The sequence below is a fragment of the Cinclus cinclus genome, chromosome 1, assembly GCF_963662255.1.
Source record: "Cinclus cinclus chromosome 1, bCinCin1.1, whole genome shotgun sequence".
Classification (NCBI taxonomy): Eukaryota; Metazoa; Chordata; class Aves; order Passeriformes; family Cinclidae; genus Cinclus; species Cinclus cinclus.
In genome coordinates this window covers 82,462,842-82,478,000 of record NC_085046.1, presented here as the reverse complement: position 1 = coordinate 82,478,000, position 15,159 = coordinate 82,462,842, and the positions used below count along the sequence as shown (strand labels likewise).

The 15,159-nt window shown below is 35.3% G+C and overlaps 1 protein-coding gene across 1 annotated transcript in view; it reads right to left on the bottom strand.

Moving 5' to 3' along the window:
- The window catches only part of ABCA13 (ATP binding cassette subfamily A member 13), a 169,151-nt gene that overhangs the window by 134,780 nt on the left and 19,212 nt on the right, over positions 1–15,159 (bottom strand). The window contains 8 exon segments of the mRNA XM_062499970.1: positions 161–282; positions 553–629; positions 1,824–1,996; positions 3,313–3,431; positions 5,236–5,342; positions 6,539–11,263; positions 13,183–13,385; positions 14,660–14,824. Of these exon segments, the coding sequence (XP_062355954.1) occupies positions 161–282; positions 553–629; positions 1,824–1,996; positions 3,313–3,431; positions 5,236–5,342; positions 6,539–11,263; positions 13,183–13,385; positions 14,660–14,824 (5,691 nt within the window).

Below are 15,159 nucleotides of genomic sequence, written 5' to 3'. Positions count from 1 at the left end.
CATTATTACTTTAAAGTCCTAAAACTTCCAAATTATTTCACATGGAAGTGATAAGTGAAAATATAAGATTCCACAGAAACAATGTGGCTTGTTTTGTTCCAGTGGCACACCAATGCTATAGGCTGACCCACTAATTTGATACCTCTTTTTGGTCTTTTACCTCTGAATGAGAGACACTGGCTTCCAAGATGGCATTGACCGTTTCTTCAGATATATTAACAGAGGAACCAACATCCAACCTCAACTGAGTAATATTCCACACAAAATCTTTGACTTTCAGATCTGGAAGAGGAAGAAAATAATACCAACAGCACCAATTTGATTAATTAGATTTCCTACAGATTGTGTCCTTTCCATTCAATTCACTGTGAGTGACAATATTGCCTTAAGTCAATTGCCTATATTAAGTCAATTGCAATATTAATCAATATTGCCTATTGTCAATAGTCTCCATAAACAGCCTCCCTTTGAACTTGAAAGGACAAACAGTTATTGTCCAACAAAATTATGCTAGAGTTACTTATAGGAAAAGTGAAGAAAACTGGAACCCACCATTCATAAGATTAAAATTGCTGAGGAAAGCTGCCACTGGATTTTCTGACAACTGTAGCTCCAAATTTTCAGACACCCTGGAATGACAGCCTTAGTTTCACAAGTTATCCAAAGCAAGTCACTGGCATTTCGATGTGTAAAGACTAACATACTAAAAGAGGCAATAGAGTCCCATTATGCTCTGTGTGCACACACTGTGCATGCAGTCAGCACCTCTACAGTCCTTGTGTGGTATTTCTATGGTGCAGTGGTCATCATATTTCATGTCTAAATGAGACTGCATATCTAGAGACACACATGTATATATCTACGTATATCTCTACATATGTACATATGCAGAGATACATTCCTATAATGACTGAGGGCACTAGAAAACAGTAACTTATGGAGAAGGACAGGTCTAGCAATATTCACTTCCATGTTTCTTACTGAACACATATTTTTAAAACCTAGATATATAAATCACTGCAATTCAGGATGAAAGAAATAAAAGTCTATCTAATTATAATTTAAGTGATGAAGAGAATGCACACATTGGGTATGATTTTCTCTTCAAAACTGGACATGAGCCCATGGTATTTAGGAGAAATATTTAGGCTCAAGTTTTTCTGTATTATTACTGTAATTCACAGACACCATTCAAGCCTATTGTGAAAGAAATCCAACAGTCAAACTAGCATACCAACAATTATAACAATGTCTACTTCTACCTGATTGCAAATTTGAAATACTCTGTGGTAGCATCTTTACTTAAAATATAATGATTTCCCCCAAGCAAATAACAACTATCAGAAGTTGTTTGGAGTTCAATCCCATCAATTTACAATCGTCATACTGTGTTTGTAACTCTTTGAACTGCTGAACTGATCTGAATGCTTAACATTTCACAAAAAGGTATTGAGCTATTAGAGGAAAAGCCATAACAAAAGAGCTATAAATAAAAAAATTTAGATAGCAAAATTTTGATTTAACTGAAGTCACAAGAAATTTAAAATTTTCTTAGTTGTAATCAGAAGCATTCAGCTGATGCAGCAGCAAGATCTGCTGCAAGTGCTTGGTAAAAAATGTAAAGGTTTTTAGAAATTTTAAGTTTTTCTAAATTACTTAAATAATTTGAACATTTTATCCACTTAGTTTTAAGTTAAATCAGCAAAGCTCAAAAAGACAATATTTCTCCTGTAATTACTTAATTTGGAACACAGACATATGCACAGAACGGCATCACTAATGATGAAGAACCATTTGGGGTACCACAATGGGAAAGGCTTTACATTTGCAGTCGTCTCTGGATGTTCCCCAACATTAGCTGGCATTCACAGCTGTCACTGCTGGTATTCTGCAAGGTTCCCACGAAGCTGAACAACACATTGGAAAGTTTTTGGTTTATATATGCCATACTCTCACAATCCCCCTTGTTGAAAGCAGGCAAATATCTTCCAAAATCCTGCAGAACACAGTGATCACATGTTTAGTAAATTAATGATATTGTGTTATATTTTATATAGAAGTAGCAGCTCTCAATGACCTCGATGATTTGTATTTTCAACTGAGAATATGGGTAAGGTAATGTTCTCTTAATCATTGTATGATTAACTGAAACTGGATTAAATGTTTTCTAGAACCAATGAATTTTCAAATATTTGAGTTTTGGAAACAATCAGATTGGGAATTTGAACTAGCCTGTCAAGGAGAGTCATCCACTGATAGAAATGCCAACCTTTTAAAATTTGTTTCAAAATTAAATGAGCTGGTTGGTTGGGGTTTTTTGGTTGTGTTTTTTTTTGTTTTCAGTCTGACCATTTTTATCTTTTTCCAAAAAAAATTGTTTTGTACAACATCAATTTCCATTCAACAAAAAAAAAATCTGGATCCTCATATCCAAAGTTTTTAATGTATTATGCTCTGCATAGTATGCACTTTTATATTTTCTCCTGAATGTTTACAATTTTTACCTTGTGCAGTTTTTTGATATTTGCAGAAGTATGTCATAGAAGAGCGGTGACTACAAAAATGCATCTGGCCTGCAAAAGTCTGCCTTGAGATAAGAGTGATGCCACTTGTCATCTGTTTACTTTAACACATTGCTGTTCATATCAGAAAAATGTCCAGGTACACAAAGCAGCAGAGCTATTTATTAAAGAGAAGATAAATTCTACACTAAAAAGCATGACTTTAGTATTTTAGTCTGTGTATACACGTGTGCTATCCAAAGACCTGCTTCCAACTCTGGATGAGTCTCTATATGCCAAATATTACTCTCACCTGCTGGAAATTTCATACTAAAGGAAAACAGACTGAACAAAACTGGTAATCATAACTGCTATTTTAGCTATTTTAGCTGAAATTATTCTGGCCAAGAAGTTTATTTTTTTCTAGTTTAATTTCACAAATGTTCCTGTGAAGATTTAGAAGTATAAATGTACTATAACTCATTAAATTAGCAGAACGACAGAATTTAAAGAAACTAAAAATGGGCTGCTGTTTGACATTGATTGAAAATCCAGTTATCCTAGTTATAGGACTTCTAATAATTCAAAGTCATACTTACAGCTTGTAAAGCTCACCAGTGTTCATTTAAGGAATTTCTTCTGGGTATCACCATCAAAATTATCAGCGTTAAACCTATTTAAATCTCAAGTTTGTATAGTCACTGTGGGGACTTGTCATTCAGAAAGTGGGGAAAAAAAGGAAACTTCCATTTGTTTCCAAAATTTAATGCATGTTTTAAAATACACTTGTAGGTGAGGGAATCATTCAGACCTGATAATGATCTTGAACCACAGCAATCCCTTCAAAGACAGCGAGGAGCAAGTGACTCATTAATCCATCTTTACACTTTGTAATCACACAGAAAATGTTGCTAAAGACAATGGGTTCTTCTGTAAGAGAGAATGTCCAGATTTAATCAGACAAAAAAAAAAAACTTGAAATCAAATTTAAAATTAGCCAGTTAATACTGGAGAGAACATTTTTAAAAGCAAGGAACATCTGATATGTTAGGCACAGAAAAATATTTCTATCTAAATTCACATATCATTTCAGTGGACTAGAAAGGCCAGTTTGATTCCATTTCAGTTATTCTTCTGCATTACATTTTCCTGATCAATAATAAGAACATCCCTACCTGCTACAGAACCAGAGAAGAAAATTTCTTATTTGCTCTTCATGAGCAAGAAGCATAACTGTGAGCAGCTCAGTGTATTAACCACATCTAACTTTTCCTCAGGCAGGCTCCCCTGATGCTATTCCCTTGTAGGAACAGCTGGGTGTTACTAACCCTCCAGTGAGCAGTAACTTTCAAACCCAAACTACAAGGGGTGCAAAACAGCATTACATAAGCACGTTCCATATCTTAGGATAATGAACCCTTATAGGGTGATAGTATTATCCCCTTGTTAATCCATGGAGGCCGTTCCTACCAAGCTTGCAGTCTCCATATACTTGGAAAGAGCCTCCGTTCTGGTGTCTGCAGTGGGTTTGTACATGGCATAGTAGTGAAGGAATTTCGCTTGATTTCTGAATTCTCATTTAGTACCAAGGTAATTTTTTCAACTATGGGGTTTTTTCTCCCTTAAGTTTGGTTCTTAAATCAAGTAGGAAGAATACTAAACATTAAACACTGCTTCTAAAGCAAGCAAACCTTGGTCTTACTCATAGAAGTAACACAATACAATTCCTCAAATCAAACCAAATCAAGCAGTTTTCATCTTTTTTGCATTAGGTTTTATAAAGTTTTCTGTAACAAATGAAACATTATGAAACATTCCCACAAACAGAGGATTGAAATGAGAATGACTGAAATTTAGTTCCCTAATCTCAGTTCTCTCAATAAATAGACTGTTATTCAGAGGTCAAGGACAGAACACAGGTACCTGGCTACATAATTTCAGTATCACTTATCGTAGCTCAACATCACCACCATTTTATTCTTTGGTACCACATCCATCACAGGAGAGTAGAGAAGACAGCCAACATTGAGTTGTAATTACATCTTACACTTTTTTGGAAATTAATTTGACATAAAACATTACAGTCTTATCCCTTGTTTTAGAAGGGTAAGTTAATGCCTCCTAATTGCTCTGTGCAATTCTGGGCATAGTTGGTTAAATACGAACTTTGAAATGCACTGGCTTTTTTTTTCCAAAGAAAACATAATATGAAATTAAACAGGGGTCAATATAGAGCCTTTCTTAGCGCACAACTTGGGAACATAAATATAAGGAATGAAACAAGGCAACACAGCAAAATTTGAAAACCTTGTTGAACGTGGAGTTTTTCAGCTGCAATTCACTGCATGACATGGCCAAAAGCAAGAGACGATACTTCCTTTAAATATTTCCCCCATTTTTCCTTACTGTCAACTACATGCTGCCCTGTGGCAAATCTGGCTCATTAAAAAAAAAATAAAACCTGAGATGACTCAACTCATTAGCTGAGGAGGAGATGCAAGATCTCCTGCTTTCACTGGGATTTAAAATCTACATCAACACTCCAAAAAGAAATCATCCCTTTGTATGATCTGCATCAGATTTTCTCCTGTGCCTCTGTTGGTTTAATTTCCAGGTATCAGTATGCTTGCCTTGCTTGACGTCACCCGAATTATTCACCAAAAGATTTCTTAGAGTAAAGCCTTAACTTAGCATTAACACATGGGGACTCAGAGCCGCTACTGTGATAACCAACCTGAAAAGATTTTGAGAATGTTCAAAATGGTAAATTGCAATTTTTGCAACAGTATGACACTATCAGGGTATAAACGTTCCTGAAGAATGCTGCAGATTTTAGATGCTCTGTAGAAACATCAATAAGAAAACGTTATTTTCATTCCAAGGGTACCACAGAAAAATTTCAAGAAGTGACAATGTACAAATGCAGACTTCAATTAACCACACAAGGATTTCAATATTAACAATTATTACATTTGTTTGAACTCTTCAAAAATCAAGATATAGCACTTTCATGTTTTAAAAAATATACTGTAGGAGCACTAGAAAATACCTTCACAAAACAAGCAAAATCATAATAGCTTCAGAAATACTGAGAGCCCACAGAATATGCTGAGTTGATGGCAAAGAGCAGATAATTAGCACGCAGGGAAAATAAACCACTTTTCTAGTACTTGCTTTTGATATTTTTCAGCAGATTAGGTTAATACTTGACCTTCATGGACAATGGTTTCAGGTATTTGCATAAAATTAATCATAAAGGTCAAAATACCACAACAGAGCATCAACTTTGCAATGCCATTTCTCAGTTGGTTTACATCACTAAGATCAGTAGTTCCAACAGCAAGATACCCTAGAGCTGTCTGGAGCAACCAACTTGTGGGCACATTCAATATTGTTTAAATGTAACAACTCCAATCTAACAGCCATTTTATTAAGTAAAACATCAGTCAGCCTGAAGAAGTTTCCTCTGCTTCTGGATTATATCTGATCTGACTAATCAGGCAAAAATGATTGTGGGCTCAAGATTCCTTCAGATTGTTAAACGAAACAATTTAACGCAATAGCCACAACATAGGATATCACAAATTTTAAGTTAAAGAAACTTTGAATAGCTATATTTGGATATAGAAAGTACCTCCACATGCCACAAAAAATCAGGCCCAAGCATTCCTTAACGTTTAGCTCCATAGGCAAAAATTACTGTTGCCTGCCAATTAGCAGGGGTTCAGTATTCAGACTTGCAAGGATTTTAAAACACCAGTATCTTCAAATAATTGTTTCTATAATAATTCCAAAGAAACCAATTCAAGTATCAATATATATGACTAAACACATATAGTAAACATAAACTAAACACAATAATCTCATTCACACAATGTGTTCTGATACCAAATACAGCTGGTCTGAACAACAAGATGGAACAAATCTGAAATTAAACTCTAATTGCCTTAAAAGCTTTGATTGAGCTGTCCATAAACAGAAAGCCCTTCTGTCATTGTCAGCACACTTCCCAAAATGAGTACATGGAAAACACTCACCTCAGTTCTGCCATTACATCCTTATGCAAATTCATTAGTAAGAGTTTTATTTTATTCCTGTCATGTTCTGCAGTAGACTGAAATATTATTTGCAAAATCTCTTGCATGATCTCCAGAGCTCTTCTTTGGGACTGAGTAGAAGTGTCTCTATATGGTGCATTATAAAAGAATGAATCAAGGAAGTCAACTTTATGAAGCTCAGTATTGTTTGTATGCAAAGCTGCTTCTGCAACATCAAGATCAGCAATTGTATGAAGGATGCTGTTTAGCAAAGCTGACAAAGCAGGATGAGTATTATTCAATTTCTCTCTGCTTAAAAGACTGTCACCAAACAACATACTAGTGTCATCCTTCTTAGACTCATTTTGCAATAGCTCCAGAAAGGCAATAATATCTTTGACAGCCAGCAGTAGGTTATTTGATGAACTTTCATTAGTCATAAGGAGAATCAGATCATGCATTGCTTTAGAATAATTTTTATTGTTACACTCGCATAGAATGCTCTTCAGGATGTCTTTTATATCTTCAAAATTTCTTGATATAGCATCTATAGATGATATGTTAAACTGCTCTAGTAAAGCATCAGGAGCCATTGAAGAGGACTGTCCAGTGGCAAACTTTAGTAATTGAAACTCTTGATTTATCGCCACAAGTAAGTGTCTAAGACTAAAATTCACCAATAAATTTTCTATGCTTGTAACTACAGGAAACCAGAAGTTCTCAAAGTTATCAGATATATTGATGTTCCCACTTAAAGCTGATATTGTCAAAAGTATTGTGTGTGTCTGGTTACCAACAGATGACAGTGTCATTAAAGGCTGAATTACAGAGAGAAGAGAAAGGACAGCTTCAGTATTCAGGAGTCTAGAAACTTCACTGGTCATATTCTTAAGATTAGTAAGAACACTCTTAAGTGATGTTCTTGACTCTCTGTTCCAACTCAGGCCACTGTAAAGATTTTCAAGCTGCTTAAGAAGACTTTTGGCCATTTCCATTTCTGACACTGAAATGTTGTCCAGAGTTTCTACAATTTGTAAAGCCATTTGGCTCTTTGATGTGGAGGAACAATTGATTGCATATGTATTATTCACTTGGGGTGGCACAGCATAAAGGGATAGTTCATTCCAAAAATCTAGCAGCTCTTTGAGAACTGAGCTATTTATATGATAGAGCTCAGAAAACTTCAAAATGATGGAGTTCCATTCTTTGATCTGACGAAAAAAGCAAGTCAGATTACGAGTGATATCCATCTGAATGTCCTCTATAGAGCAAGTGAAACTGTCATCCAGAGTGATGAGTTTAAGCTCCTTAATGACTTCGATGACTGCATTGTAATGAAGAGTAGAATTGGTATGCACAAAGTCACAAAGTTTAACAGTGGGATCACTGTGAGGTGTTTCTGTTGTGAGAGGTGTTGCTGTTGTGAGAGTCCAGCAGAATGCTGCAGAAAAACAAACAGAAGCTTCTCCAGGTTCATCAGAGATGTCTGCCAACGTCTCCAGCAACGTTAGAAGATCTTCTACTTGGTTAGAGAACTCCTCATCAGTAAACACTGGCATTTTTTCTTCCTGGGTCAGTATGAAAGCATATATTTCAGTTAATGCTTCTGTAACATTTCCATGAGCCAATCTTTCTGTAAGGCTGATGACATCAAACAGGAGGTTGAACACATCTTGCATATTGTAGGGCTCATCTTGTTCAAAAAGCTGTGTTATTTGCCATACATCAGTCAGGTTCCAGTAACAAGATATGTTCTCAAATGCATCCCACCAGCCTGTCAAAGTACCTAACTCAGAGTTCTCAAGAGAAAAAGGTTTAATATTTTTAAAGAAATTTTCTAGATTCTCCTGGACCTGTTTGAATCTACTTATCAAAAACTCCAAGTCCATGTTTCTCATATTTTGCACCAAGGGAACCATATGCTTTAGAAGCTCCTTTTCATCTCTTAATGGAAAGACAGTAAAAGTAGGAGACTTGAAAATTTCAATTGTCTTCCTTACCACTTCAATATTCAAACCTGCTGTTTCTACCAGTTTCTGAAGGAATGTTTTGTGCTCATTCTGCAAGTTTGAGTCAATCTTTCTAATCATATATTGAAAGAATTCCATCAACAAACTGATATTTTTCCCATTCAAGAAAGGGTCAATCTCATTGCCCAAATGAGAGGAGCTGTTTTCAGAAGTTTTGTTTCTCAGAAGACTTTGAATTTCTGACAAAAGTTCCACTGATAAAAGATGAATTTGGTGAAAAGGATTAAGGAGCATTCTTGAAGTCCTGTTAAAATCACGGGTTGACTGACTAAAATGGGTCTTATTTGAAATATATAATGAGCTCCCAGCTAAATCACTGATAACAGTTTCTATTTGCTCTCCAGAGTTATTGAAAAGTTTAAAAATAAATTCAAGCATGTTAATGTTATCTTTTACATAAAATTTGGGGAGAATAGATTTCAAAGTTTTTGCTATGATATTGAAATAAACACTTACACAAATCTCATCAGAAGTACCCAGGGAACATTCAGGGAGTGTCAAATTAAAAACCAAATTAACAAAGTCCATCACATTCATTATCTTAGCAACTGTCTCAGCATTTCCCAGAGATTGCAGAAGAAATAAAATATGTTTTGCACTTTCAAGTTGAGAAGGTGACTTGTATTTCTCAGTGAAATTACTTAATCCATGTATCCATGTGTTACAGTCCTCTGCTTCAGCCATTGTACTATGAAACTTTAGAAAGGAGGTAAGATGAGATGAAAAATTTGTTTGCAAGTAGCTTATGTCTTTCAGAGTACTATCCAAAATTAGTTTGGTAATATTCTGGAAAATGCTGATACAAACCATATGTTTGTCTCGAGGCACACTTTTTAAAAAAGCATATGTGTCATTTATCTCAGTGAGAATAATTTCAAGTTCCTTTTGAGAGAGCTTAAGAATAGTAGAAAGGGAATTTCCAATGGAAAATACACGAGCACCCTTATCTTCTCCCTCAGATCCTCCTGAGATGAAAGCATCAAGCCAAGAACTCAAAAACTCTTCATTAACAATCATCAATATAGATTTCTGCATTTTAGTTGTCATGACTCCCATTGCCTCTAAAACACTTTCAAAACTGCTGTCTTTAAGCAAATTTGTGACATCAAATGCATTGTTAATTACACTGTGAAGATTAACAAGGAAAGCCTCATAATCTTTCAAGTGATCTAAATTGCCATGCTCCTGATACAGAGCTTTTAATAGCTTCATTGCTGCTCCTGTAGCTTCAACAATAGCCATAGCTGTATTGTTGCACAGTTCATCTTGAGTTACATTTAGAAGGTTTTCAGAGAGATGTGCCAAATCATCTTTAAGGCAAACAAAAGAGGTTGTATTCAAATGTAAGATTTCCGATGCTTCTTCAAAAATCTCTGTCCACATCTGAAGCCATGTAAAAGTGCAGTGCAAAGCAGAAGGCACACTTACTTTTACTCCCCAGTTTGTTACATTAGACAGGACGCTGTCCAATGGAATCAGAAGTAAGTTATAAACCTCTGCTGAATGTTCTACAGAACTCATGTTTGTTAGATAAAAATCAGTACACCCATTATTTACCAGACATCCTGGAGACAGATCAAGAAAATCTTCCAAAAAACATAAGACGTCTGTTTGGAGCTCTTCATCTATGAATAAAGTTTTAAGGCTGCTCAGAGTGTCATAAACAACTTGTATATCTTTTTTTCCATTCTGTGCAAGAAACTGTGCCTGAAACTCTGTGTAGTTGTAAATTAACAGTAACTTTTCACAGAGAGACTTACTGGTGAGGTTCCAGAGAAGATCAAAAGTTTCAAACAGAAAATCAAAAACTAGTTCCTTATTTTGCAAATCATGCCATACTTGAGAAGACGACATACTTTTTGAAGTCTCATAAAGAAATTTTAACAGAGTGTTATTACTCTTAATATTTAAAACCAGATCATCATTCTGGTACAGAGAGAAAATTTTTGGAACAAGTGAGGCCACACCAGTACTATTTAATTTTTGGATATTTCTGAGGAAATCATGCACAAATTCTCCTAATTCTTGTACCTTATACATAAAAGTTGCATTTGAGAGAAATAAAGAGGAGGTATTACTCACTCCAGGAATTGTGCTAAATGACACATTGACATGATCACTAGACAATGATCCAATTTCATAAAGACTTCTTTGGAAGTGTCCACTTAAATGTTTTAAATGGTCCAAAGCAGTAATATTTAACTCTGGCCAATCAGTGAGGATAATTTTGAGCAATGCCATACTTCTATTATAGATTTTATTTTCTGTAATAGAAGATAAAATTCTAGATAAAGTTTCAATTACCCCTTCCTCTTCTACTTCACTCCAGAGAGAAAGCCTAGAATCAAGTTCATGGAATACAATTTCCACTATATACCAGAAAAATTCTGTCTTCTTCTCTTTTGTCCAGAAGCTCTGAAAAGACTGGAAATTTTTTTGTAGCTCTTTATGGAGTTCAGAAACTGCAAGTGAGAAATTGGTGGCAGATTCCTCCCCGTCAGCAAAATTTTTTATCCATATAATTGCATTATTCAAGACATTTTCAATTGGAGACTTGTTTGAAGAAACTGAGAAATCAAACATCATAATTTTTTCTATGACATCTACAAGATGAAAAAGATGATCCATTTTCTTTTCACCAGAAATTGTTAGGTTTTCTTCTGTCTTCAAAAACTGTTTGAAAGATGTCAAAGCCCTGAAAAATTAATAGTAATTTTTTTCTTGTTAGTTACCTAACAGGCAGACAAGAATTTTTAACTATATATTATTTAATTTATCATCTAGGTCTATTTATTTAATTCAAGGAAATTCCAAATATAATTTAAATCACAGTCCCAAATTTATCACCACAAAATCTTGAATCTTGAATTAGCAAAACTTGACACTTGCTTTGGTTTTCAAAAAATGTGAAAAAACCCTACTGGAAAGCCACAACTTCATTCAAATCAAAACTTGAATGTAGACAGAAGTTAAAGAATTGTGCATTTATCAGTACTTATAAACAAGGACTCCAACACCTTTGAGTACCTCACATTTTCAACTGTTGAAAAGAACAAACCTTTTATGCTTCCCAGACTAATTATTTTACAGACAGGAATGTATCAATAAAATTGATCAAAACCTCTGATTTCTGTGAATTCTAAAGATTTTGTTTTCTTACAATTATTGAAAGCTAAAACATTCCAATTGACTGCCTGATAGCTGCACTGCTATTTTAATATCTACAAAAACACAAAATCACAGTGAAAATTTGAATGGACCAACTGATGTTTCTAACGTGCCAGTATTACTTATCAAAAGAAAAAAATATTAGCTCTGTGATATTGGCCATGAGAAGGCGCATGCAAAAAGAGCCTTGGACTATAAAGGCCTCACATTCAAAATATCTTCTCCTTAAATATATTTTCTTTAACTCCAGACTTGGTAATAAACAGAAGTAAAGCACAAAAACATTGCGTACTCCAAACAAAAGGATAAAACTGCTAAAAAAATACTGTGCTGTTGCTTACAACTGGAGCAGCACAGAAGTTTTCTTTTACAAATTAGAACCAAATTTCAAAACACCTTACTAAATTTTTGAACAATTTGACTGCAATCTCTCTCTTACTAGTTGATAACGGATTGTTTCTTTCAGATTTATCCTGAGCTGTTGATTTGCATAACACAAATCATACCTCCTCTAGCTCTAGTGATTGATATGAACAAGTAATTACAAGCAATGAGAAACTGAGGCCAATTTTACAACTCCCAGAAGCGATGCAGGTCATCCCATGTGCCAATAGATAGAGGGAAGTATCAGTTCCTGTGCTCTGCCATACACCTTTCTTAAGGCTTTGCCAGCTCTGACAAACATTAACTCCCTTTATTAACTCCATTAACTCCTCTGTGGATCCTTCCAGATCAGGAATATTTGAACAGCTTGACAAAACATCATTCTTGATAAGTATGGGACTTACGGACACATCTTCATATAAAGTGTTGACATTTGCATTAAGTAACGAACCTAACAGAGAACTTGAAACTGCTAGAAGAGTTCAACAACATCAAAAGAAATCATACTCAGAGTGCTTAAGATGAGATTTCAAAATACATATGTTACAACTAATTCTATGTGTTTAAAATCTTGTTTTCCGTAGTCTGTAGCTGTGGGCTTCTGTTACAAGATCTCCTGCACAACTGAGTTTGACTTATACAATAAAAATTCTAAGTATTTCAGATGTGCTGGACTTGGTATACATGAGAAATATTACTGAGTCACACCAACTACTTGTGGGAATTAAACTTTGTTTGCAGAACAAGATAGAGAATTCAGGTCACAGTTCAAAATGCCAACTATCCACAGCTGCTGATTCCTGTGAGTCCTGATATGTAGTAGTCAGGTCCTCTGCTGAACCTGTAGGAAGCTATACTGTGAAGCACAAACTTAATTTATTTTCCAGAATATGTAAGCATCTGCACAGTTATTTGACTGCATACAAGGTTTTGAACTACAGAATAAAAAACAAAAACACAAAACAGACAACAAAGAGAAATCAACTAAATGCAAAGTGAAAACAAATATTCAGGTTGATCTAATTTTATAAGACAAGCTGCAGAAAGATAAGTATAGCTTACCAATCACGAGATGAAACATATCCTTCTGAAAAATAGGCATCTGATTTCTCATTCAATTGATGGATAAGGGTATTTATCTCTGAAAAAAGTTTCCTGGCTTCCCTGTCATTTAGAAATTGAGACATTGAATCAGCCATGATTCTTCTGAGTTCCAAAAGTAGATTCTGAGAGAGACTGCTGCTGCCAAGCCATTGCTCAAGTATCTAGTGGATTGAATGCAAAACAGAACATCTCGTTAATCAAGGCTTTCTTACTCAAGCAGTACACAGAATTTGCATGTCTTTAAAAAAAATCACACAATCAACAATGATACCAAAATTTCTCTCTAACAACCTCTCTAGACTCTGAAATTACTAACGTGACAAAGGCAGATTTTCAATGCAGTTTTGACTGACACGCAAGTTGGCAATGTAACAGCATTGGCTACAGGCTACAGCACACAGACATCCCACGTGGTTCTGACCTTGCCTAAAGACCCAGGAAAGGAGAAAATATAGGCTGAGGCTGAGATCAACCAAAAGCTGACCACCACAGCAAATTACTCAGGCTTCCTTTACCAGACTTCTGCCTACACTACCAATATGATGGAAGATAGTAGCCTTCACATTTTTGGAGTCCTCTAACACAGAGATGGTGAAGGAACCTGCATGCTCCCATTGTGTAGCCCAGAAATAAGCATAACAAGGCCTGGCCAAAATTATTGACTGCTCTCCTTTCCTTCACCCTTACCTTTCTTTTTAATGCCAGGTGAATATAACAGATTTACTCTTAGAGATATTCTGTTTACCAAGGTAATTCACAGTGGCCAGCAGCTTACAGTATTTCTGGTTCCCATAACAAGGACATCAACGCTTGCTAAGAGTTTTAAAACCATGGCTTGAAATTATTACTGGATTTTCCTACATAGAAATTAGAGCATTAGTTTTGGCAATCACATTGAATTATTAACTCCTACATCATACAGCAGGGAAGCCTTCTCCAAGATTACAATTTTGAGTAAATACACAGAAAGATCTACATCAGAATTTTAAGATGCTCTACTGAAAGTTTACTTTTATCTTGCTTCAGCCACTATTTCCAGTGAAGGGGAATAAAAAACAAATTAATTATACATCAGTGGAAGTGTCTAGTAATTTTTCAGTTTTGTTCAACATTTAGTCTCAGGTGGAACAGTAAATGTTTACTGTAACAGTAAAGAGTTTCCTCTGACAGGTCTCCACATTGCAGTATATATCAGTGCATTCACTATTAGATTTCAAATCTGAATCTCCATTAATGAGAAAATCTGATTAAGTGGACACATGATAATAGATTACACTTTCATGATAATGATTCTTTATAAGGATTATTTCATTTTATTAGCAAGAAATATCATTAAAACAAAATTTTATTGATAACTTATGTCCTTTAACTGAGTTACTGCTGACAACCTACTTGGAAAAACCAGGAATTCAATCTATTAACTTATTAAAGTTACCCGTGCATAGAGTTTGAACTTGCTGACAGCATGAAGAAGATACAGTTTGGCTTCATGCTGTGCAGGATTACAGCCCTCTCCATTATTCTCTTTGTTTGCTTCATCTTCTGGGACAGCAGCCAGAGCAGAGCACACAAACTGCTCCAGTGTCTCTCCTGTGGGAATCTGGCAAGGACACAAGGAATTGATGAGTATTTCAAGAGCGCTTCTGAGTGTTATCTCTCCTATCAACTTACTTAACTAGAGAAAATAAGAATAACACATAGCCTCTTCAGCAAGAACAAAGCCCATTTAAACTAGCCTCATATTCCTGAGCACATGCTTCAAAGTACTCCATATGCAGGTTGCTTTATAAAATACCAGTGGCCCCATTAAGGTGCTTATGCAGCAGGCAGAATGATGAGATTCCTTGGATATGAAAGGAATTTTCACCTTGTAGCTACAGTAGTGTTGCTACTTCTACAGTAATTGGCCAGTTGGTGATTAACTAACTTGACTAT